Source organism: Salvia splendens, unplaced genomic scaffold (assembly GCF_004379255.2).
Source record: "Salvia splendens isolate huo1 unplaced genomic scaffold, SspV2 ctg754, whole genome shotgun sequence".
Lineage (NCBI taxonomy): Eukaryota > Viridiplantae > Streptophyta > Magnoliopsida > Lamiales > Lamiaceae > Salvia > Salvia splendens.
This window is the reverse complement of record NW_024599427.1, coordinates 1-24,308: the sequence shown is the minus strand read 5'-3', so window position 1 is coordinate 24,308 and position 24,308 is coordinate 1. Positions and strand designations below refer to the sequence as shown.

The 24,308-nt window shown below is 36.5% G+C and overlaps 3 protein-coding genes and 1 pseudogene across 3 annotated transcripts; 1 reads left to right on the top strand and 3 right to left on the bottom strand.

Moving 5' to 3' along the window:
* Window positions 1–114: 114 nt before the first annotated feature.
* Window positions 115–1,045, bottom strand: LOC121791238 (probable carboxylesterase 120). The gene has a single exon (XM_042189252.1). The coding sequence runs from the start codon at window positions 1,012–1,014 to the stop codon at window positions 115–117; it is 900 nt and encodes a 299-aa protein (XP_042045186.1). The 5' UTR covers window positions 1,015–1,045.
* Window positions 1,046–9,912: 8,867 nt separating this feature from the next.
* LOC121791237 (PTI1-like tyrosine-protein kinase At3g15890) lies at window positions 9,913–11,126 on the bottom strand. The gene is made up of 3 exons (XM_042189251.1): window positions 10,972–11,126; window positions 10,694–10,873; window positions 9,913–10,498 (listed from the first exon to the last, which is right to left on the bottom strand). Exons 1-3 carry the CDS (start codon window positions 11,031–11,033, stop codon window positions 9,913–9,915), a joined length of 828 nt encoding a protein of 275 aa, XP_042045185.1. The 5' UTR covers window positions 11,034–11,126.
* Window positions 11,127–17,576: 6,450 nt separating this feature from the next.
* Window positions 17,577–18,434, top strand: LOC121791236 (ethylene-responsive transcription factor ESR1-like). Its single transcript, XM_042189250.1, has one exon. The coding sequence runs from the start codon at window positions 17,577–17,579 to the stop codon at window positions 18,432–18,434; it is 858 nt and encodes a 285-aa protein (XP_042045184.1).
* Window positions 18,435–20,906: 2,472 nt separating this feature from the next.
* LOC121791240 lies at window positions 20,907–22,110 on the bottom strand (annotated as a pseudogene).
* Between the last annotated feature and the right edge of the window lie 2,198 nt (window positions 22,111–24,308).

Below are 24,308 nucleotides of genomic sequence, written 5' to 3'. Positions count from 1 at the left end.
CATTTCGAATCGTAATCGAAGATCTAATAAGTCGAGACAAATCAGATATTTAAAGTTTTTGTTACGAGAATTTACTTGCATAATCAAAAGATTAGTAGTGTCCACAAACATTGACTAATCAATGATACATGTAGAAAGAAAATTCTTGAGAAGCTCATAAAACACCAAAGCTTTTGACTCATCAAAAAGCTCAACCCCATGACACCCTCCTTCACTAAACTCTTGGATCACATCCACACCATTCTCCGCCAACATTCTCGCCACCTCCTTTTGCCGATCAATCAGCGGATCGCCGCCGCAGCCCGTCACCAAAACCTTCACCTTCTCAACAATCTCCACTTCCACCGGATTGCAGAACTCATGATCACGATCACACCCGATCGGCAGAGCCAGGCTCCACATGAGATCCGCCACGCTCGCCGGCAGCACCGCGTCGTCCACCAGCCGCATCTCCGACGCGCTCCTCTCCACCCCGCCGAAGAAGGGGTGGTGCAATATCAGCCCTCGGATCTTCATCCGCGCCGCCTCCTTCAACCCCACGTGGTACGCTATGTTCCCTCCAGCGCTCGTTCCCATGATATACATATCAGCTCGGCCGGTCAGCCACTCGTCTTCGCTGGCGTTGACCCAGCGCAGCGCCTCCGCGCAGTCGTCGTAGGCGGCGGGGAGGCGGTGCTCCGGCGCGAGGCGGTAGTCTACCGAGACTACCAGCGCCGGGATGGAGAGGGCGATGCCGGAGAGGAAGTTGTGGAACATGGAGGAGGCGGCGCTGCAGAGGACGAAGCCGCCGCCGTGGTAGTAGACAATGACGGGGAGTTTCGTGGCGGCGGAGGGATAATAGAGACGAGCCCACGTGTTGGTTTGGGGATTGATGGGGAGGTCCTTGGTGAGAACGGGATTTGCGGGGTCGATGGAGGCGGCGGTGGTCGGAATGTGACCCGGTATGCGTGTGATTGAGGCGTCAGAGTTTTTGGTGAATCCTAAGTAGGCATATGGATCGTTGCTGGGATTCATTTTGGAAGCAGTCTGTGTAGAGAAAAGTTTGGTGCCATTGCCAATTAACATTGCTCAGTACACTTAAATACCATAATTAGACTATTAGTGGAAATTACGAACAACGTGCAGGTGCAGCGCATCTCAAGCAATGGCACATGTCAAGACTCACGACTATTTTGGGGTTGGTATCACCTTCTTAAATTAATACAGTAGTATTAATACTCCACTAGTATACTGTATACCTGTATCTGTGGATAATCACATTATATTATCCTGGATTATGGATCTTTAATTTTTATTATTTTAAGAAATAGCTGTAAATCCATATATTTATATAAAATATTTTGACTTTTGCAGTTATAAAGTCGGTAACAAAATAACTATCACAATTTGTATCTTACTACATGACAAAAAAAGTTGATACGTGTGTTGCAGTTTTTCATTTTTGGCATGTCCCTTATTAATTATTTTATACAATTTATGCTTGTATTTTTCTAGCATATTACTCTCTCCGTCTGCGAATAGGAGTTTCATTTCTCCATTTTAGTCCTTCCGTAAATAAGAGTTTCAGTTCACTTTTACCATAAATGGTAATAGAGTCTCACATTCCACTAACTTATTCCACTCACATTTCATTTAAAACTAATATATACAAGTGAGACTCATATTCCACAAACTTTTTTTCACCCATTTTTCTTAATATTTCTTAAACCCGTGCTGCCAATGAATGGAATTCCTAATGGCGGACGGATGGAGTAGTATAATACTGATATACTCCCTCTATTCCAAGGTAGCTGAATCGTATTCTAAATTGGTTGTCCTAAGATAATAGAGTCATTTCTTTATCTGGTAAAAGCTTTTTTCTTTCTAATATTTTACTCTATCTTTCTCTTTCTATCTATTTTAACTTTTAATACATCAACTTATTAAATTTCATGCTCAAAATAAATGCATCATCTACCTTGGTACGGAGGGAGTATAAAAATAAAACTCACATACAAATAATACAATCTACCAATGCATAAATCAATCAATTATATTACGCGAAAACTCAAATGTATGAATTAGAAATCATATAGTAGTATTAATTTTACTATGTGAAAAATAAAATGTACTTCCCCCGTCGCATAAAAACAGGAACATTCGGGACGACATGATAATTAATACATAATCGGTAAAGTAAGAGAGTGTGAGAGAAAGATAGTCAAAATAGTGTTAGTGGATAATGAGACCAACATTATTATTAGTGTTTAATCGTGGACCCTAATGATATAAGTTGTAAATATATTGATTTATATAAATAATGAGCCTAAGAGAAATTTCCAACAAATGCCAACGAAACTCTGATTATTTGCCTTTAATTTATGTTAAGTATTTCGCTATTTTATTTTATTTTATAACACAAAATATTTTAGAAAATGAAAATAGCAGTGAAATTGGGAATATGCAGATTTTAAAGGCTTAACTTAGAACACTTTTGCGGGTGGTCAGGTAGGAAGATAAATTGATGACGTGACATAGAGGAAATAGAAATGTGCAGATTTATAGGGCTAATTTTAAGGACACTAATGTAAATGGTCTTATTTAACTATCTATAATCTACATTGGTGGTGTTTGGTTTCCTAGATAATATAATACTAAGATATAATTTAGGATTGAGTTGTGAGACTATTTTAGTCATATGGGTTTAGCTATGACTAATTATCTCATGATTATCCATTTAGGATGAAATTGGAGGACTAAATCTCATAAATCAAACATACTACTAATTTAATCTCGGGATACAATCTTGCAAACCGAACACCCTCATTGTGGATTGAACACTATAATCAACGACAACGTGTTTATCTTAATTACTACCATGCAATCTATTCAATAAAAAGGGGCAGTTGGATGAAATGACATTTTTGCCCCTTTTTGGAGGGAAAATGAGAAGTTGATGTATAATAGCTATAATTTTTTTTATACAGTTATTGTATTTTTTTAATAACATTGTGCAAATTCTAAACAAAGAGAGAAAGGGTGACAAATTAGACTGAGAGGCAGACAAATATTATTGGACAAAAAATTGGTCAAATGAAACATTGGCTTCTCAAAAAAGATTAAACACTTATTTAAACACACCATTAACAAAAGAGTGAATGTGCATTTTTGTAGACTGATTTTTTGATTTTTTATCGCAGCACTGCAGAGCTCTTGGAATCAAGCGATAGCTCCAACGGCGGCGGCGGCAGCTAGGCAGTGCAGACCCACCAAAATCCAACACCAAAACATTGAGTTTATTTTAGAAAATTTTGAAAACTTGAGAGAAAGATATCTCACCGGGGCGATGCCGGCGTGAAGGAATAGAGGGTGACGGCGCGAGTGCAACTGCCGAATGCAGTGGTAGCAGGACGACAACAACGCCGGTGGCGTGAAATCTGTGGAGAGATGTGAGACGAAGGTGAGAAGATTAAAATGAGAGGAAGGAGGAAAAGAGAAGTAGAGGACAACAGTGGACGATGGCTGGCTGAAAGAACTGCCGGTGGACGACGTGAGGCAAGCGGTCGTGAAGTAGAGCTGGAACAACTGACGAGGCAGGGCGGTGAAACGGCGGGTGGAAGGAACCTCGGTGAGGCAGAAGCGGCGGTGGTCTTCTTGGACTCTTGGCGGAGTCGATCTGGTTGGTGTAGGGTTTGAAAAGTATTAAGGTTTGGTATAATATTTGGGCTTTAGATTGGACTTTTAGTGTAATATGGTTAAAATTTAGTTATCTTTTTCTCACGACCACATCTTACTAGTGATAGTGAGCGTGACTATATCGTGACAAAAAAAAGCTTGACGATAGAAAGAAGTAAGCATAGATGGTGAGTCAAGTTTAAACAGGAGTTTCAAATGTGAAAGTGGTACATGGCCAATCAAAATCAGAGTACGATAACTAGGTCTGAGAAATCCTAGTACAAAATTACTAGTGCAGCGGAAAAGACCGAGAAAAAGAAGTATGTGTGAAGACATACTTCTTTGAGCATCCTAGTGCTACTCATTATTGTCATTGCTCAACACCTTCGCCCCTCGTCCACGTTCAACCTGCACGTTAGAAAAGAAACATGCAGGGCTGAGTACTTGATATACTCAGTGGGCACATTGCCGAAACAAATTTTTATAAAAGTTTTGTCATCCAAAGTTTAGTGAACACGGGGTTTTAACTTAAAAGGCCCGAGTCACTAAGGTTATTTTCGTTCATAGAGGCGATTGCAATCTAAGTTCATCATAGATACCCTATCTGAAACATATGTGAACCGGGAATGTGGCCACATTCCACGACGATCACTGGACCGGCCAACTCGAAAGCTAGCTTACGATCCCCACATGTGTACACTAGTACGAGTAGGGTTTGCGGCCCTACTAGGACCCGAATTCGATTAAACATAATTGGCATAGCCAAGCAGATAGGTATCCCATAAAAACATAAAAGGCATGACAAAACATAAATAGCATACTCATGCTAAAAGACAATTGCACGTTTTAGTAGAAATGCCCACCTCAATAGCTATTCCTTAATTTGAAAGTTCCTCGACTTGGTCTTACTTGACGTGCGATGACGTCCCTTTAGAAAATAAAGTATACTTAAATTAGGCTTTAAGAAACCAAAAGAACTTAACGTGAATGCATCCTAAGTGCATGATCTTTTAATTCTTTTTCTTATTTCATAGAGAAGTCCTTGAACATTAATTAAATCGAGAGATTCAATTTATGGGGAGGCTTACAAAATTATTTGTTTAACAAAGAGAGCATTACCTTCTATGCAAATTATTCGAGCACTAAATTAAATATGAGAATTAAATTTATCATCGCGGAATTATTTAGTAAACCTTCTTATTGGAACAAATACTTGGTCGTTTGTCCTTAACGAGCTCAAGATTTAATCGGGAATCAAACTGCAGACCCTACCACTTTAATAATTTCAGCCCATTCATCCCTTCAAATAATAAAACAGCCCACTTGTTAAATTAAATCCTTAGTCCATACATTTAATTAAAAAGGCCCAAAACTAATTAAAAGAATTAGGCCCAACAATGAAGTCCAAATATACTCCTTTCCCATCGTGACTCCTTCAAAACACTCCCCCAATTTCTTCAAGTAAATCCCCAACTGAGACAAATCAGCGGCGGTATCAACTCACGCTCCCTCTCTGCGCTGCCCTGAACAATCATCCGGCGAGTTCGCGCCTCCGCCTACTCCTCTGTCTCTGTCTCTCTCTCTTCTTACTTCTCAGAAACGGCGCTGCCTTCATCCCCCCCCCCCGGAGTCCATCGACTCGCCGCCAGCGTCGACGATTTCTCGCACCTGCCCGGTCGGCGTCGCAGCCGACTCCTCCCCCAGACGAACGTCGTTCGTTGAAATGGCCATTTCACTGCCGGAACAGCCTCTTCCTCGACGACAGCTTGTGGCCTAAACTAAGTTCTCTAACTCTCATTGTTTAGACTACTTGGTTGAGTTCTCTAACTCCCGCATTTATTAACCCTAAAAAGGGCGATCGTGACAGTTTGGTATCAGAGTCTCCGTTCTTCCCGCTCTGGACCCAAGAGTCTTTTTGAGTCAAAATCTATCATTTTATCAATTCATTAAAGTGTTAAACATCGAAGATTCAACACCACAACTCGTCACGCCCAACCACAAAGAAAGAGGTAAAAATATCTTGGTGACTTTTGGATTGAATTACTGAATTTTGGAAATTTCAATGGAAAATGTTATCCTTGTGAAAATAAATTTTTTTTTGCTTATTGAGAAATTGAAGTAAATACTATGGTTTTTTTTTGAAAATATTGTTCAAAACGTGAGTTGATTGCTTTTACTGAATCGTGAAACGTGATTATGCCTAATATGGTGAATATTGTATTATGCATGTGAAATTGTAATTTTTTTTCTGGGGAGGAAATCGGTGAATATATGTTGAACTTCCATGAGTTTGGAAATGAAATTTTATCATTATATAGTTGGGGTTACATGATTCTTGAGGTTGTGAAACACGAAGTATAATACATGTGTGTTTGCAATTATTTGACTATGGTATAAATGGATACCAAATGTATGGTTTATGAAACCACTTCTATGGGTGATGAACTTTTTGCTTGTTGCTCTACATAGCTATAAATTATGAATGGATGTAAAATTTTGCGACAATAATAAACAAGGGAGTCGCGAAATACCTAATATGAGGCAGAGAGACTAAAGGAATCAAGGAGTATCTACATCGCGACCACTATGGGCGAGAAGTCGATGTACTGCAATTCGACGATAGTGCGCGGACCATTAACCTTGAAATAAAAAATAAAAAAACTTGACATGATACTATTTCCATACCCTATCTTGTTTATATATATCCATATTCATATACATCGTACCCTCAACATCCTTTTGAGCCATATCCTCTTTGTTTCTTATCTATTCTTGAGTTGACATTTTGAGTCACTCACCTAGAGACAATGATTCGTGGATGTGATTGTTTTGTTTACTTATGTCCATTGTTTTCACTCGACTATTTACCATTATCCTTCCACGTTTTGTTTTTCCACTTTTTCCCTTCGTTGTGTTTGATACTAAGACATCTTCGAGGCAACGTTTTGATATACTATGGGAACTTTTCATCTTTTGCTATCTTATTGTGGAATTGTATTTTGCTATTCTATTTTGCAATTGCCCTTTTACTATTCTATTGCACAATTGTCCTTTGATCTCTATTTATGAGATGATGCATGACGTTTCAACTGTGCTGCATAACAATTTATAGATATTGAAGTACAAATGTGAATCGTATTGCTTGAGGTGGAGATTTGTTATTACATGTTTGAACTGCGAATTTAATTTGAAGAACATACATGCTGATTACTTGAACGACAGAAATTCTTATGCATATGTTGTTGAAAATATAGAGTGCCTAAGAAGTAGGCTAGACCGAACGTGCTAAAACTCATTCGTAAGTTGGCAACTGGAATATCACTTTCCCAAGTGATAGAACAAACAAAAATATATATTTCGAACTATGATGTATCCTTACAATGGAGAGAGATCGTACCTATGATCTAATAAAATTATGCGATTGCATAACATGCCCAAGCGGCGACGCGACACAAATACAACGACCCTTATAACACATTAAGACCACGGGGATAATTGCAATGCCTTATGAAAATGACGTTATGACATGCCAAGAACACTTTGAAGATGCGACCATCAAAAATAGTTTTTAGTTGTAACGACACCTAGAACGCTTCTGCCATGTTCGAGCTTCCGAGAGACAAACGAAGGAGTGCCACCTCTATAGCTAGAATGGATGAATTTAATCAACAGTAACTTGGATTCTCAGAAATTCCTTTCGATGAACCTCCTTTTTCATTAAATTGCATTTTGCAAGTGATGCACTACTGTTTCATTTTCCTATGAAAGTAGTGGCTCATTCTAATTTCCGTGAGTCAGTTTGGAGACTTGCTAAAATAAATACACTTTTAATAGTGTTTCTTCATATGGAAATCCACTTCTGTCCAAGTAGACTGTTTGATTAATTTCCGAGTTCTTGATACAAGACTCTCATGAAAGGCAATGGCTTCATCTCTGCAAACACATATGAGAAATAAATCTATAGCTTGCGTAAAAGTACTTTGGAGGAATCATGGGCACGAAGAAGCCACGTGGGAGAATGAGGATAAGATGAAGGAATTGTACCCTGAACTTTTCACTTGAGGGTAGTAAATTTCGGGATGAAATTTTTGTTAAGGTGGGTAGGATGTAACGCCCACTTTTTGAACCCTAATTTTCGAATCCTAAAATTTCTTTTTTTTCATTTAATGCTTTTAATGCCGTGAAGTTCGTGAATTAAATGACGAGTGAAATTGTTTTGATATTCTTGTGACCTAATTGGATTTAGGGTTTTGACTGTGCTCTGACCGAGTTCACTATGGTATGAAGGCATAACTATTAAAATATTTGCGGCATAAGTATACTGAGTATTTGATAGTACTCAGCCCTGCATGTGTTTTCTTTGTGTGCAGGTTGAGCGGCGACGAGCTAGGGTGGTGTTGAGTCGAACCTTAATTTTTGTTGGATTTATTTTGAACTCCGAGGAGCGTCGTGTCTTCATACATGGCGTCACTTTTACTCTTGAATGCTTCCGCTGAATTATGACTATTTTTCTCCATTATGTTTTGAACCCCTTTTACTCTTGTATTTTTAATGATGATAAGTTGTTGTCAGTGAATTTGATGGTTAAGATATTACTCCGATTTTTCCTCCGTTACTTGAATATTAATTATCTTGGTTATACTCTTTATCGAAACCCTAGAAAATTATTCTTTCATAAAGTCCCATTAGTCGTGACCACCCGCATTTATTAACCCTAAAAAGGGCGGTCGTGACAATTACGATAAAAATAATCTGTTTTATTTCTTGGAAAATAAAATAAGAGTTTTTTTTACAGTATTCAATCACTCGAAAGGTGATTTCTAGTATACAAACTCTAACACGATCTACGTTCGGAGTAGATGACCGTGGTATATTCATTTTCTCAAATTCGATTCCCGATGAATGAGAAATAATAGATTAAAGTTCGTAAAATTGCGAGCTATAAATGAGCTACGGACAAAAGGTAAGGGATTAATTAAGAGTGTATTAACACTATTAACTATCCCACATAGGATAATTAATATATGTAGGGCTTTTGGGAGGCCCAACCAATCGGCGGTCTTCGTCCCCTATTGTGTATAACGAGTCGCTTCTTTTGGGCACGTGATTTAAGAAATTGATAATTAAAGATTGAAATGGAGAGAGAATAAAGTAGAGAATAATCTTTCCTTAAGCTGCTAACATTCATAAGGTACAAAGTAGAAATTATAATAGGCTTGAAATTTGTGTTGGAATCGTGTGGCCGGTCAAAGTATTTTGACCAATAATAAATGTGATGAGACATTTAAGTTTGTGAAATTAAATGACATAACATCAATCTATGTTCGGAGTTGAAGACCGTGGTATAATATTTTTTCGAATCCGATTTCTGGTGAATGAGAAATAATGAAGTTTGTAAAATGCGAGCTATAAATAAGCTATGTAAAAAGACTAAGGGATTAACCAATTGTGTATTAACACTAATAACTATAGATAGGACGTCTGGGAGGGCTGATCGATCGGCGCTCTTTGTGCAATAGAGGACAATAAAACGTCCCCTATTGCGTATAACCTAAGTGAGCCGCTTCTTTTGGGTACGAGATTTAAGAACTTGATATTTAAAGAGTGAAGTGGAGAGAGAGTAAAGTATGTGAGAGAAAAAAAGAGAAGAGAATTGAAAAGAGAATAAAGTAGATGAAAGGAAAAGTATTATTTTTTGCAAAAAAGGGAAACGACATATTTATGGTGGTACATTCCAAAAAAATTAGTCACTCCCTTATGGTGGGATGGAGTCATAGAGGGAGTATAAAAATTGATCAATGATGTTGTGCATGCAAAATCCAAATTTTAATTCTAGACAAATTCCTAGTACTCATATGTTCACTAATAATCTTCTTATTTTGTCATTTAACTCTATCCACAAATAAATATCTTATTTACCTTTTTATTATTTTTGATAATGCATCTTACGATTCACTAACTTTATCTCACTCATATTTCATTGTAAAAGTAATACTCCATAAAATTCGGACTCACCTTCTACTAACCCTTTCCGCTAATTTTTCACTATATATTCTAAAATCCGTGCCGGATCAACTAGGTCCTTGAATAATTGAATTGGTGGGCGGAGGGAGGAGTATATAACTAAAAACTAGAACAAATAATATACTCTAATTACATTTCCTGAACTCCACAAACCAATTATAACAATATACTAATTCACAAACCAGTCTGATCAAATCTTAATCAAATATACATGGACAAAACCAAGAAACCAAGCTACGACGGCGTCTCCACCTCATTGACTCGACCATCATCGTCATATTCATCCTCCGTACTATATTTGTGATTCCGTACCTCCCTCCTCCTACTCCCAACTCCGCCCTTGAGCCACGCCACCACCTCCACCATGCTCGGCCTATTCTCCGCCTCCGCATCCGTGCACCGGAGGGCGATGGCGATGACTCTCTTGAGCTCGTCCCGGTCGAACCTGCCCTTTAACCTAGGGTCGGCTATCTGCTCGAACGCTCCCTTGTCGAGAAACGGTGTGGCCCACTGCACGATGTCGCGCTTCACACCCCCGGGGAGCTTCTCCAGGGGCTTCCTAGCGCTGATGATCTCGAGGAGCAGGATCCCGAAGCTGTACACGTCGCAGCTCTCAGAAACCTTCCCCCACATGGCGTATTCCGGCGCTAGGTACCCTAGGGTTCCTTTCACCCTCGTGGTCAGATGACTCACCCCTTCCGGTATCAGCTTCGCGAATCCAAAATCCGCTACCTTGGCATCGAATTCCGAGTCTAGAAGCACGTTGCTCGCCTTTATGTCTCTGTGTATGATGTGAGGCTTCGCCTCGTGATGCAAGTACCTTCAAATTACGCAACAACGATCCAAACAATAACAAATTCAAGAAAGTGATGAGACACTGATAATATTCATTTTTTAAGGATTAATTTCTCCATCTCTGCTTTCGCGGTCATTGCCTTCAGCCTTTTTACCGCCAACTGCAAGAGAAGAACAAATAATATTCATTTTTTAAGGATTAATTTCTCTTTTATCTAAGGTTTCAATTTTTAAGAGACGAAACGAAAAAATTGCCTCGACTCCTTTACTTGTTCGGCCCCAATAAACGCTACCGAATCCTCCTTCACCGATTTTGTTATCGTTGTGAAAGTTGTTCGTGGCGTGGACCAGGTCTTTGAGTGTGTAGATATCCCACGGATAGTCTCTCTGCCTGCTTGAGCTACTTCAATTTTATAGAGAGAGATTTTTAAAAAAAGATTAACACGAAATATCTTGGAAATTAAAAATCATAGAGATATAATTAAGGGGTGAAGTTACCTGGTCTTAGGTTGGTTGTCAATCGAGACGCAAAAGAGGTATTTGCAGATATATTTCATCATCTTTTCTTAATTTGGATGAACTAAGACCACAAAAAAATGGATGAGTTGAGGTGTTTGGGAATCTAAGGGAGAAGAAGGCATATAGACGGCAGATTATCGGTTAAATCAACGCCACAGTTAGTGAGAAGAGTTCCACATTGACAAAATGCAGCCTTGGAAGTCAAGAACCATATTATAATATCGTTTACACGTATGGAACTTATTAAATTGTTTATGCATTCTGCATTAGGACCTTTTCAACATGATTGCACTTTCTTCTTTTCAAATCTTAGTATTTCCTTTTTTATTTCATAAAATTCAACTTTTGTAAAGGGTAAAAAGAGAGGCTATTTTTCCCATCCCGTTCATAATCGTTAGCCGTTACACCTAAGTATTTATAGTGATTCTAATTAATTATCCGATACTTATAATATCGCAAGTGTTTGCAGCCGTCCGGATTGTGATCAATGAGCAGTTAGTTGTTAATTGATTAGGTTTTAGTTACATTTGAATTGGAATTTAGTACCATTTCCTTTCATAATTCTCATAATTCTTAGTTAGAAATTATTAATTCTAATGCTAATTACTTGCTCTAATTAAGGTGTATTAACCTCAAATTATAATTATTTATCAATTACAATTTGAAATTTAATTTGTGTATTTGTGTAATCCACACCATACATATTAATTTGTGTAATCATTTTCATGCTGGAATATTATGTTTTCTTTTATATAAAATCTCTTTATTTAATAAAAAGATTTGTGGATATGCTGCGGAAAGTGGAAAGCAACCCATATGTATGATTTCATCCACTTCCAACAGTCCATTAAGATGAAGACAATGTGACAATTGGATTGTATAGTTGATAATTAAGCATAGCCGAAACAGGATTTGTCAAGAAACCTATATCATAATCAAATAATGCTGGAGCTTAGGTAGAGTCTAATTATGAATTATATTTATACTAGTAAACTTTAAATAATGGATTTGGAGAAGTTAATTGAATGTGCACATGAATTATAAGAAAATGCTGGATCCATTTGGGCTTGGGCGATCCAAACATTGATTATTCCGAGCAATGTTCGTATTTATATCAGAAATAATTCTCATTAGATGTCGTTATCTTTTTGTACAACATATGTTTTACACAAAAAGGTGTCTCGGAATCTCTAATCTTATATTCTTAGACGCTTTCTTTCATCGTATGATCTTGTTGTAATATTGCGAGTAATTAGCACTTAACTCTCTAAACTTCCTATTTTCCATTTTGTATCCTGCCACCAATAAATGTTTTACTTCATTTTTATGAAATTGGGCACCATATTTCACTAATAATTTTTTTATCCCAATTTTTATAAAATTAAAACACAGACTATTTTTTTTATCACAATTTTTATAAAATTAAAACACTGACCAATTAAAATAAGATATTTATTGAGAGACAAAAAATAATTTCTGGTATCTCAAGTGTCGGAAAGTAATTCTGCAACTCCAATGTGATTTATTGCGTTTGTTCCTTCTTAAACGTTTCGGCCCGGTTTTAATTTGTTAGGTTATGTTTTATTGGGTTGTTAGCCCATTCAAATGGGCCTAGCAGTTTCTTAGTTGTGGACTTGTGGTACAAACTTGTCACTCAACGGAGTACAATAGATTTTTTATTTTTAAACATTGTAGAATTAATAAATAAAAATGATATATTGTACCGGAGAATAAATTTGGGTGAGTAAATCAACCATGCTCTAGTCTTGGTGCACAAATATTGCGCTCTTTCACAGATTAGGATTTCGAATTTTTGGGCCAAATCATGCTATTTGCGAATGATAAGCCCACTAAACTTCATCCACAACAACTATATAATGACTCCAAAGCACACAATTAAAAAGCCATGCTAGTTTCTAGATAAAAAAAAGGTAGAAAATCATATAATTCTACAACCAGAGTAAGATTGATTGAGATTGGCATCAACATCATCTACAGAAATATGTCCGCAATTGATGAAGTTTTGATTCATTGTTTGTAAATAAATTTCTTTGATTTTATAGGTGTTATTTGTTCATTGTTTGACAATTCAGTATTTGCATATTAGCATTAAAATAGATTGAAAAGTTTAGGAATAAAACCTTTTTCAAGAATAATCCAAAGTGGATCATTAGTATTTTTCTGTTTCAGAAGTCTAGCATGTAACTACATGGACAATATATTAATGAGTAGAGACTCAAAGGCGTGTTCACCTTATATAAACTGTTAAGAGAAGACATAACAAAAAATAAATACTACAATCTTTAACTTCATAAAAATGATCATGATGTGGTCTGGTTGCATGTTATAAATAAAATTTCAGAAAAAATTAGAAGTAGTTCCCGCTTCATAAATTTTCCAATTTAATTTTTCTGCTAGTTCTCTGTTCTCCACCTTCAGTTTTTAGTTATAAATATCCCTCATCTATCTATACATATATAAAAAGCGAGTTTTGTCCTTCTTTTAAAATATTTATAAGCTTTGTCCTTATTCTGGAATATTTATAAGTTATGGGATCAATTTATTTAAATATTTATGGAATAACTAATTCCTTGTCATTACATGCAGAATCGTATACTCTCTTCGCCCCACAATAGGAGTCACTCTTATTGTTGGCACGAGTTTTAAGAAATATAAAGAATAATGAGTTGAAAAAATTAATGGAATATGAGACCCACTTTTTTATATTGGTATTATAATAAAATGTGAGTAAAGTGAGTTAGTGGGATGTGGGACTACTTACCATTTATGGTAAAAATGAAGTGTGACTCTTATTGTGGGACGGACCAAAATGGCAAAGTGTGACTCTTATTGAGGGACAAAGGGAGTAGTTATCACCATATTATATTTATGTATATTACGTTACATTGCCAGTTACTTTGGCAATTACTTTGACAAATTATTAGTCTCACTCAATTTTAGGAGTTACTTTGTTGACTCACAATATTCAAATTAGTATTGGACTAAATATAATTGTTCCTTATTATTTTGTAACTGCGACATTAATGATTCCTTTTCAATACTTTATATCTATAAATATGTATCAATATTCCTTTTCATTAAACGTGGACAAACCAATGTAATCTTCTTGGAATGTGCATTCCACAATCGGATGGTATGCGTGTCGATGCTTAGCTTATTACTATTTTTTAGTTATTTATCTAAAACTAAAATAATTCATTGTTTGTTTTTCCATGCATGGAACAAGGATTCAAGGCACGTTTCCAAGGAATTTACATAATACTTTCAACTCTTTGTCTATAAATATGTATCATTTGCTAGCTTATAATTCATTCCTCATTGTCTTATCCATGTATCATTCGCTAGCTTATAATTCATTCCTCATTGTCTTATCCCATTGCATCACGGATTCTTTGCAAAAAGAATAATTTTTCTCTGTATGGTTATTACTCTTTACCTATAGTAGTACATTTATAGGAGATTAATTTGTTTCAACGATGTTAGTTCATATTTAAGTTTTTTCTTAATGTTAGTTTGTTTTATTCTTATTAGTTTTGTTTCAATTTTTCCGTCGAGGCTATAATAGTTCTTTTTTTACAAATATAGAAATCACATAAACTTCTAACTATCTATAATATTTTGAAGCTACAACATTGCACATTTGTCACCAACTTCGTCACTCCATAGTTTTCATGCAAAGGAAACACCTAAAGCAACGAAATGACGAAAGGAAGCAAAGAAGACGAAGATTATAAACTATCACATTTGCTTTTCGCGCATACGCATAAATCATTAATTTAGAGATTAAGGCCACCCGCAATGGGGTGCCCGATGGCGTCCATCGTCCTCGGGCGTGGACGATGACCACATTGTGGGTGGCCGCCATCGTCCGCGCCCTACGTCCGCGGCCGATGCATAGGGCGCGCCCTACGTCGCGGACGATGGCCTATCGTCCGCACCATCGTCCGCGCCATTGTGGGCTCGGCGGACGATGGCGCGGACGATAGGCCATCGTCCGCGCCATCGGGCGCCCCATCGCGGGATCGGCGGACGATGGTCGCGGACGATGGCACGCGTTTTCGATTTTTTGTATAAATATCCATACCCCACCTTCATTTGTAACGTTTCTTTTCACGATTTCACTATTTAAACTCACATTTTTATTATTACTACGAAATGGATTCAAGTCCCAAGAGTCTGATATTTGGGGAGGCGCGTTGGACGGGTACAGAACCGGGCGAATATCGACAGTTCAACGCCAACACGCAGTACGATCCCAAATTCTGCACGGAATCGTACGGTTTGGATGACATGGAGCTGTCTCCAAACCGACCCGTCGCGCCCTCCCGCTGCGCCGCCGACGCCACCTCGCCGCGCCGCCGACGCCACCCCTTCCGCCCCCGCCAAAAAGAAGCGGACCCGGCACCGTGCGCTGAAGTTGCCACCTCCGGGAAATTGTGAAGAGTACGCCCTCGGCCGTATGAACTACCAGCCAGATGAAACCTTCATATTGGCGAGGTGTTGGGTGGACATATCGGATGACCCAATATTCACGAACAACTAGAGGCAAGTGGTGTACTGGGAGCGCATCGCCAAGTGCTACAATGCGGCGAAGCAGCCGGGCGCGTACAAGCGCCAACGGGAGCAGCTCCGCAAGCACTGGGACTAGGTGAAGAAGCAAATCAACCTATTCTTGTCGGAGTACGAGAAGTGCGCGAGGGAGCAGGGTAACGACGAGAGCTTGAGCGACGTGCGCTCCAAAGCGCTCAAGCTCTTGAAGGACAAGCAGAAGTTCCAAGGCGGGATTCTGCACACCGGGGCGACAAAGAGGACGAAGACCACCGAAGCTGGTGGTTACACGAGCAGCGAAAGCGGAACTCATCCGGTGGATCTCAACCGGACGTACGAGGACATTGAGAGTTCCGGCACACCGATGTCCTCCCTGCGTCCCATAGTCGTCAAGGCTGCGAAGGCCAAGAGGAAGGCGGCGGCGACATCATCCTCGACCGCCGCTGCCCCATTGCCGATCCCGGTTCCGCTCCTGACCCCGAACCCGACGGCCTCCGCGTATGAGCAGTTGGCAACAGCCTCGATGGCGAAGACGTTGTTGCAGACGCACAAGGCCCTCAAGAAGTGTACGGACCCCGCCGAAGCAGAATATCTCCGGGGGTTGATCGATGAGCTGCGCTGAAAGTTGGGAATTGCGTAGATTAGCCAATTAGAATCGTGGAACTTTTGTTTAATCAATGCAATCTTCCCCGGTTTTTAGTTAATCGTTGTGTTTTTTAATTAGTTTGTATTATATATTTGAAAACATTTAAATTAATTAACAAAACAATAGTAAAACATATAGTGCGCGCCTTAGGGCGCTCCATTGCAGTTGGGGGGTAGGAGGATAAAACTGATGACGTGGCGCGCCATAGGGCGCGCCTTAGGGCGCCCCATTGCTAATGGCATAAGGAGGAAAATAAGGCATAGGAAGAGTCATCAGAATATTGGAGTTTGTATTTTATTATTATTTTCTCTTTATTTTGCTTTCTTATTATTGTACTATTAAGATTGTTCACATGTAAGTTTTTCATGGCTTACAAACTATATTATTTTATTGTTCTAATGTTTATATATGTGTGTTTTTTATTTATTTTGTACATCATTTTATCTTTTTATGACGATGTTATTGTCCTCATTATACTTTTTAGTTGTATATTTAATATTTTATATCAATTTAATATTGATAGTATTTTAGTATTAAAGTATGTATGTTGTAACGATAAGTGTCGTAATTAATAAATATTTCATGTTGTTTAATTCAAAATTTATTTAATTTATATGTAATTAATAGAAAAAAATATTATGCGTAGCGTATGCGCGTGGGCTAACACTAGTTATAAAATAATTTCTAAGCTTTCACATCCACATGAATTTGATCATTTCTCATCCTGACACTGTTCTCTATGTAGAAATGTTTTTAACATAATTAATTATTGTTGTTTATGCACTCATACATTTTATATCCTAAAACACACAACAAAGTGATTGTTACTTGCATAAAATGACATACACTAAAAATGAATTTTATTAATTTTGAACCATATTAATAAAAAATATATATATTGTTGGCCCATGATTAGTGGATGGTTCCCTTAGCTTCCATCTTGTGGACCAACATTAAATCAATATCCTTCGTTTCTGACCATTTCAACAAAACATCGATAAATATTCAAATACTGAATATAACTCTTATGAAAATGTTTTCTTGTAACAATCAGCTGTCATTTTTTTGGATTATTTAATGATAAAATCAAGGCCTGCAACCTGCTGTGACATCCACATTCATATTAATTATACTTATCAAAATATATCATTGCTCTCATTATTGTCATTTAGCATATGTCAACAAATGTATAGCCAATATAATTAATTTCCTTCTTGGTTGATATATCATTGCTCCTATTATTGTCATTTAGCATATGTCCACAAACGTAGCCAATATAATTCCTTTCCTTCATGGTTACTACTATAACTCTATTAAGTATAAATTATTCCATGAAATTTTAGTATAGACTAGCAAACTATACTAATAGATGAAGCAAAATACATCCGGAGGAGGCGACGAGGGCATCCAAATCCGACGGAAAACGTCGTCGCGGGGCCACCACAAGTTTGTTGGAGTCCGCCAACGGCCCTCTGGGCGGTGGGTGGCTGAGATCAAAGACTCCTTGCAAAAGGTTAGGTTATGGCTTGGGACATTCGACTCTGCTGAGGATGCGGCCAGAGCTTATGACAAGGCAGCTCGACAGTTGAGAGGAGCAAATGCCCGCACCAACTTCGAGCTGCCCCAGTCATGCCCTGGCTCCGCATTTCCAGAGAATGCAGAGCCATTCTCCTTTGATGCCATGTGTAGCACTGGCGAGACCGACAGTCTTGCTAGTGCCCTGATTGCGAAATTATTCAATAAGAAAAGCTCCCGCGTGCTAATCCAAGGCCACGCGTCCTTTGCCTCGAAAGGAGATCAACGGGCCCCACATAGTCAAACAATGAAAACTGCTGCCAAGCATCATATTCTCGATAAATTACACGTCAGTGGCATGGTTGTCAATAAAAACAACGTTGTTACGAACGAGGAGACTAGCTCGGTGGGCCTGGATTCGAGCCTCGAGTGGCTCGGTGAGCCTCAATTAGGTTGGGAACCACATATGATGTGCCAAGTTGATGAGAATCCATTCATGGATTTGGCGTTCAATTGCAATCCTCTTAGTGAAGTGTTAGCAATTAACAATAAAGGAAGGAAGGATGTGCAAGTCGATGCTGCGTCGAGTAATTGGGACCCACTTCCACCTTTAGAGGGCAGATATGGGTATCAAGATAGTAATAATTGGGTTTCAAGTAATATTGGGTGGGAATCTGAGCTTAGTTATGTTGTACCTTCTGTACTAAGTTAATAAAGCATGGTGATAACTAGATTGAATTACGGTGTTAATGTTATGCATCGCAGAATTGTATTTATATTTAATTTATTGTACCACTGCAAAGCAGAAATAAAAAAAAAAACAGAATTAATGATATTTTGTGATGATGAGGATGTATATGTTATGTTCCAACAGACTATTGTGGGACAGGAGTATAATGTATGGTAGTGAATGCAGTGATTTTTTTTTAAGATGCACCACTTATTAAAATGATCCTTTTTTTTATAAAGATCCATACATATGCAATGATCCTCTTGTGAAATGAGAGATTGGATGGATTGGGTTGAATGGCAGATTCTTCTTCTCTTTTCTGCCACGTTTTAATGAATTAAATTAGAATTATGAATTGTTAAGTTTGATACTGAGGGAGACTGGCGTTCGGTTGCTATGACGATTGGTGTATAATAGTATGCTTTTTAATTTGTAAATTGTAGTGCAGATTGTGAAAGGGTGTTGTAACGGTATGGAGTGGGAGAGGATCTGGGCACAAAACAAATCATCATCCTCTTGGGTTGGGCTTTATTTGATTGATTTTCTGTTTCTAATTTAATTGAGCCTAAACAGTTGTAGTTTAATTAATCCCTTAGGCCCAATTATATTTATTCTATCCACATTTTGATTATTTAGGCCCAATTCTTTTAATTAATTAAATACTTGGACTTTGATTTTATTTGATTGGGCAGGCCCATGCAAGTATGTGTTTTAGTTTTAAAACTTTTCATTCAAACTATTTTTTTTGCCTCGTAGTATTTGGTGTTTACTTCATTCAACAAAAGAAACAAACGTGAAATTTGTCTTAAACAAATAATGTCCTTTCAAGTACAATTAAAAAGATAGAAAAAGTCCGGCATTACACAATTTTCTCTCTCTCTTAAAGTTTTATTTCTCTAGTTATTGAATTTGAGATTTGTGTTTCTGCTATAGAGTGTAGGTAGAACATTTTGTAATGAGGAAATTTTTCTAGAACGGAGGAAATTTTGTAATGAGGAAATAATTATCATGATTCCGTACGTAAGTATCACTTTATAAATGCTAGGTAGACATCACCTTCCACTAACTTATTTCATTCACATTTTATTATTAATTAATTAATATTCCCTTTGTCCCTGTAAAGTACGAAATATTGACTTATTAGTATGTACTCTGTCCCTTAAAAGTATGAACCTTTTAGAATATTTAAACAAACATTACCCCTACACATCATTCTATTTACAATTTATACCATTAAACTACACTATTAATGATGTGGAGCTCACTCTTCACTAAAACTACTTACACTACTCTTTCTCTCTCACTTTTACTTTACGGATTATACATTAAAATCAGTGCCAAACCAGATGTTCATACTTTTCATGGACGAATAAAGTATATAAAAAAATGGATCATGGGTTCCACTAACTTTTTCCATCCATTTTCATTTATGTTTTCTAAAACTACTCATGTTGAACTCAATCAGAACTACTAATGTTGAACAGAGGGAGTACCTTAATACTCTTTAATACTCCACATAGGCTAGATTGAATCCAACGCCTAAGCCAAGATATAATACTACTCCCTCCGTCTCACCGAAGATAACCACTTTTATTTTTTGTTTGTCCCAATAAAGATAATCCATTACTAAAAAATGGAAACACATATCTCTACTTTATTCCTTCTTTCTTACTTTTTTTTTTCACTCAACACACAAAATTAAATTGTATAAAATTTTGTGTTGCCTAAGAAATGGATATCTTTCTTGGGACGAAGCGAGTACTAAATTCGTAGACCTTTCTTTAAATGAAAAAAATCTCGCATGGCTGCTCCACATTGTTATCAGTGCCCACAATCAGGGCCCACAATCGTAGACCCTGATAACTTTCTATTGGTACGATGTATGAATAACAATAGGGTAAAGCAAATTGAATTCTGAAGGCTGAACCTTAAGTTTTCAGATCAAGTTTGAGGCATTAAGAGGATGCATAATCCCATATATACCAAAGGAAGCAATCCTTATGTAGGAAATACTGATAAGATTTGTTAATGATTAAAAAATTAAAATAACATACACAATAAAAAATTGTTAAGGACATTTTTAATGCAATTAAGGACGTTAATTTGTGTTTCTAAATATGTAACTAATACATAGCGTCCTTATTGTTAGTGAATAAACTAACATTAGAGGACACAAATGAAAGCATCCTAAAAGAGCAAAAGATTAAGTTAATTTATCTTTAATTTAGGAACACTTTCTTTTGCGTCCTAAATTGTTGTTATTTTTAAAATATTTCCATCGCAATTAATTGTATCTTTAAAAAAGTAAGTTTTTTTTGTAGTGAAACCAATATCATCATCAACGGACCGAAAACTGTTTAAACACAATGCCAAAGTAATGCTACTCCAGATTTTAAACAAACTTACTAAAATGACTCAGAAAAATGATGCACGAAAGCAAGCATTGTGTTTGTTCTATCCAGATTCATCACCAAAGTTTTTGATATTACTTGAATGCTTTACTTGCAGAGTTTGTAGATCGATACTCGGGCGTCCGTCCTATAAAATATAAATGATTCAATACATAAGTCAAATTGGATATTGCAATCACCAAATTGGATAGTAACACTCTCACACATCGATACCTCACATTGGATGGTGCAACTGTAATGTAACCTCCCATCAAATTTGGTGCAGTTACACGCCACCACTTTCAGCCCTTCCTCGACCAACACCTGCAGGATTCTCGATAGGCCTTCCGCTGTCGCGAAGATCAGCACCTCGGTGCTACCCGTGCATCGCTGAACCCTTACTGTGATAGGCAAACCCTTGCTAGAGCTCCCTTTCTCTCTCAGCAAACCCCCTTTTTATTTTCAGCCGATTTCATCATCTTATCCCTCTTCACTTTTAGTTGCCTCACTTTATTCTGCATATATCTTATAGACTTTGTAGCCTCATCAATTTGATCTGATGCCGATCTTAAGCCCTTCAAATTAAAAAAAAAATATCATAGAGATCATCTTTTTTCCCCCACTTTTATCAAGATTAAACACATTGTTTTATACTTATTTGTTAAATATGAAAAAGAATAATTTTTACCTTGATAGACTTGGAAGGGAGGACTATCTGATCGGAGAGAATCATAACGAGTCTCCGTGTGATTAGATTATATCTTCCGAAATATCTCTCATATCTCTATTTATTATATTATCATATTTTTTTCCATATCTTTATTATCTTGTATTATAAATATGACCTATTGTTATTCTCATTATTCAATCAATGAAATCATAATTATTTTCTTTTATGTTTATTTAGTTTTTCCGTTTAGAATTTCCTATTGTCGACAGAGCACGGTTTCTCTACGACTTTCTTTATCTTTTTCACTTGATAAGGGTCTTTCCCTTATCAATTGGTGCTTTCATTCGGTTCGCCATTTCTTTTCTTCTTTGCCTCTCAATTTCTTTGTGCACTTTTTTTTCTCCACCTCCTCATTGATTCTTGCATCGTCGATCACTTGTAAATCACCCTCGCCCATTTTATTTCCTTCGAGATTGGTTGGATCGTTGTGAAATAAAATTTGATCAAAACTGACTTCCCATAGCGAGAAATCTGGAGTACTAATGGGAATTTCATGTTCTTGTGAAGGGATGAATGGGTTATTACAATCTCTTTTCATGTCGTTTTTGGGACGTTTTAATTCTTTTAGCTACAGAATTACTAATGGGACGAAATAAACACATAGAGAGAGAAATATATGTATCATGATTTGTACACATTGCATGATTGATATCTTATTATTCGACTGATCACTTGGGATCATTGAAATCTATTAATATAATTAAGTAATCAAGTACTCCATATTGGTGTCACTATTGATTTGCGACTTTGACTTCGCGTGTGTACAGAGATAGGATATTGAGATTTCCGACAGGTTTTCTTTTCCATCGGCTGTTGTGGGACAGCTGCTCTCTAATAAGTGCGTATATGTTTCATTTCAACGATATATACAGATTCATATTGTATTGATGTTTATATGCAATATATTCTCAACCACATATTCAAGATTTTTTGGAATTTTTATATTCTCTTCCACAAATTCAAGTTTTTTGGAATTTATATACTAATAATAGTAGCAAAAATTATAAATTTTGGTAATTGTCCCACAACTTTGAAAATCGGTCATAAACACCGTAACTATAAACATCTTTTCTATTTCTGAAACATGTTTTAGATTTGGTGTTTCACTTTTATGGTGTGATTGAGTTATCTGTGTTGAAAAAATATACTCCCTCTGCCCATAAAAATTGTCTCACTTTGACCGGGCACGAGTTTTAAAAAATGTAAAGAAAATTGAATTGAAAAAGTGAGTGGAATGTGAGTCCTAATTTTATATATTAGTTTTATAATAAAATGTGAGTAGAAATGAATTAGTGGAATATGAGGTCCACTACCAAAAATGATAAAAAGTGAAATGGGATAATTTTATGAGACGGATGAAAATGGAAAAATGGGTCAATATTTGTGGGACGGAGAGAGTAAAACTCAAGGACGATCTCAAACTTGTAGATTTTGGGATATTACACTAAATACATCACTTAAGTTAAACCTCATGAAAAATTGAGAAGATGTTAAATTTATGGTTTTCACAATCGATTGTAAAAGTTATGGGACAAACTAAAATTTCACTAAAATTCATGATTTTTATAGTAATTTAACTTATACATATACTTATAGTTGCTAGGATGCTATACTCAAACACTGAATTTCCATAATACTCTCCCATCAACAAAAAATAGACATAGGTTTTTAATGTATAATTGATAAAGTACGAGAGAGAGAAAAAGATGGTAAAAATAGTGTTAGTAGATCGTGGGGTGCATTATTAGTTGTTGAAATATATATATTATTGTGTTGATATTTTTAATGAAATATGTTGATATCAGTAAAACCCCAAAAATTATTATATTATGAGAAATTGACGATTTTACCCTTTTATTGATTTTTATCCACTATTTAATGATACTAGTATTACTAGTGAGATTTATATTATTCACTCATTTTGACATCTAATGGTGTAGGATTGGTTTTAGTTATGTATTGGAGTACTATATGCATTTGGGATGTAATCAATTGTTAATTCATCCTTTAATTGCTAACTACAACTAATTTATGACCATAGGATTTTAGAGAACTAGTGGTCTATAATTTGTCATGTGTAATTTTATTTTATTATAATATAAAAAGATAATAACACCTGTATCAAATTTGAGGTTTAAGAACTCATGTCTCAATATAATGTACTCCCTCCATCCCAAGATAAGTGAGCCAAAACTTTTTGGTACGGGATTTAAGAAAATGAGGTTTTGTTAGTAAAGTGAAAAGTGAATTAAAGTAAGAGAGTTAATAAAGTAGAGAGAAAAAGTAAGAGATAGAATGCCAAAAAAAAATGACTCACTTATCTTGGGACGGAGGGAGTATTAAATATATCAACATGTAGACATGAAAATGTCAGCACAATTTCATATTGACATTGTAGAAGCATTATATTGACATATTATGTAAGCCGTGTTGATATAAACTGCTTCTTCAAAAATACGAAAATTCAAGATTTTTAAAAAAATTTTGACTTCGAAACATATGCATGTAGGATCTCGTTGGAATCCTTATAAAATTATCTTTAGTTTGATATATGTTGTGTGGAAAAATAATTTAAATGAGATAGTTATATGCATTTAAAGTGTTGACATATTTTTTAAAAGTTAGTTATAACCACTTGTTGTTAATTGACATAAAACCCGAATTGATATTTTTTTGTTCACTATATTGATTTTCAGAATCGAATATTAGCCCTAATTGATTTGAAGATCTAATGCC

Excerpts from the sequence above, each read along its gene's own strand:
- LOC121791238 (XM_042189252.1), bottom strand. The coding sequence starts at position 1,014 with ATGAATCCCAGCAACGATCCATATGCCTACTTAGGATTCACCAAAAAC.
- LOC121791237 (XM_042189251.1), bottom strand. The coding sequence starts at position 11,033 with ATGATGAAATATATCTGCAAATACCTCTTTTGCGTCTCGATTGACAAC. Across the intron at positions 10,874-10,971 it reads GACAACCAACCTAAGACCAG|CTCAAGCAGGCAGAGAGACT; the intron begins GTAACTTCACCC and ends AAATTGAAGTAG. Across the intron at positions 10,499-10,693 it reads CGTCTCTTAAAAATTGAAAC|GTACTTGCATCACGAGGCGA; the intron begins CTTAGATAAAAG and ends CGTAATTTGAAG.
- LOC121791236 (XM_042189250.1), top strand. The coding sequence starts at position 17,577 with ATGAAGCAAAATACATCCGGAGGAGGCGACGAGGGCATCCAAATCCGA.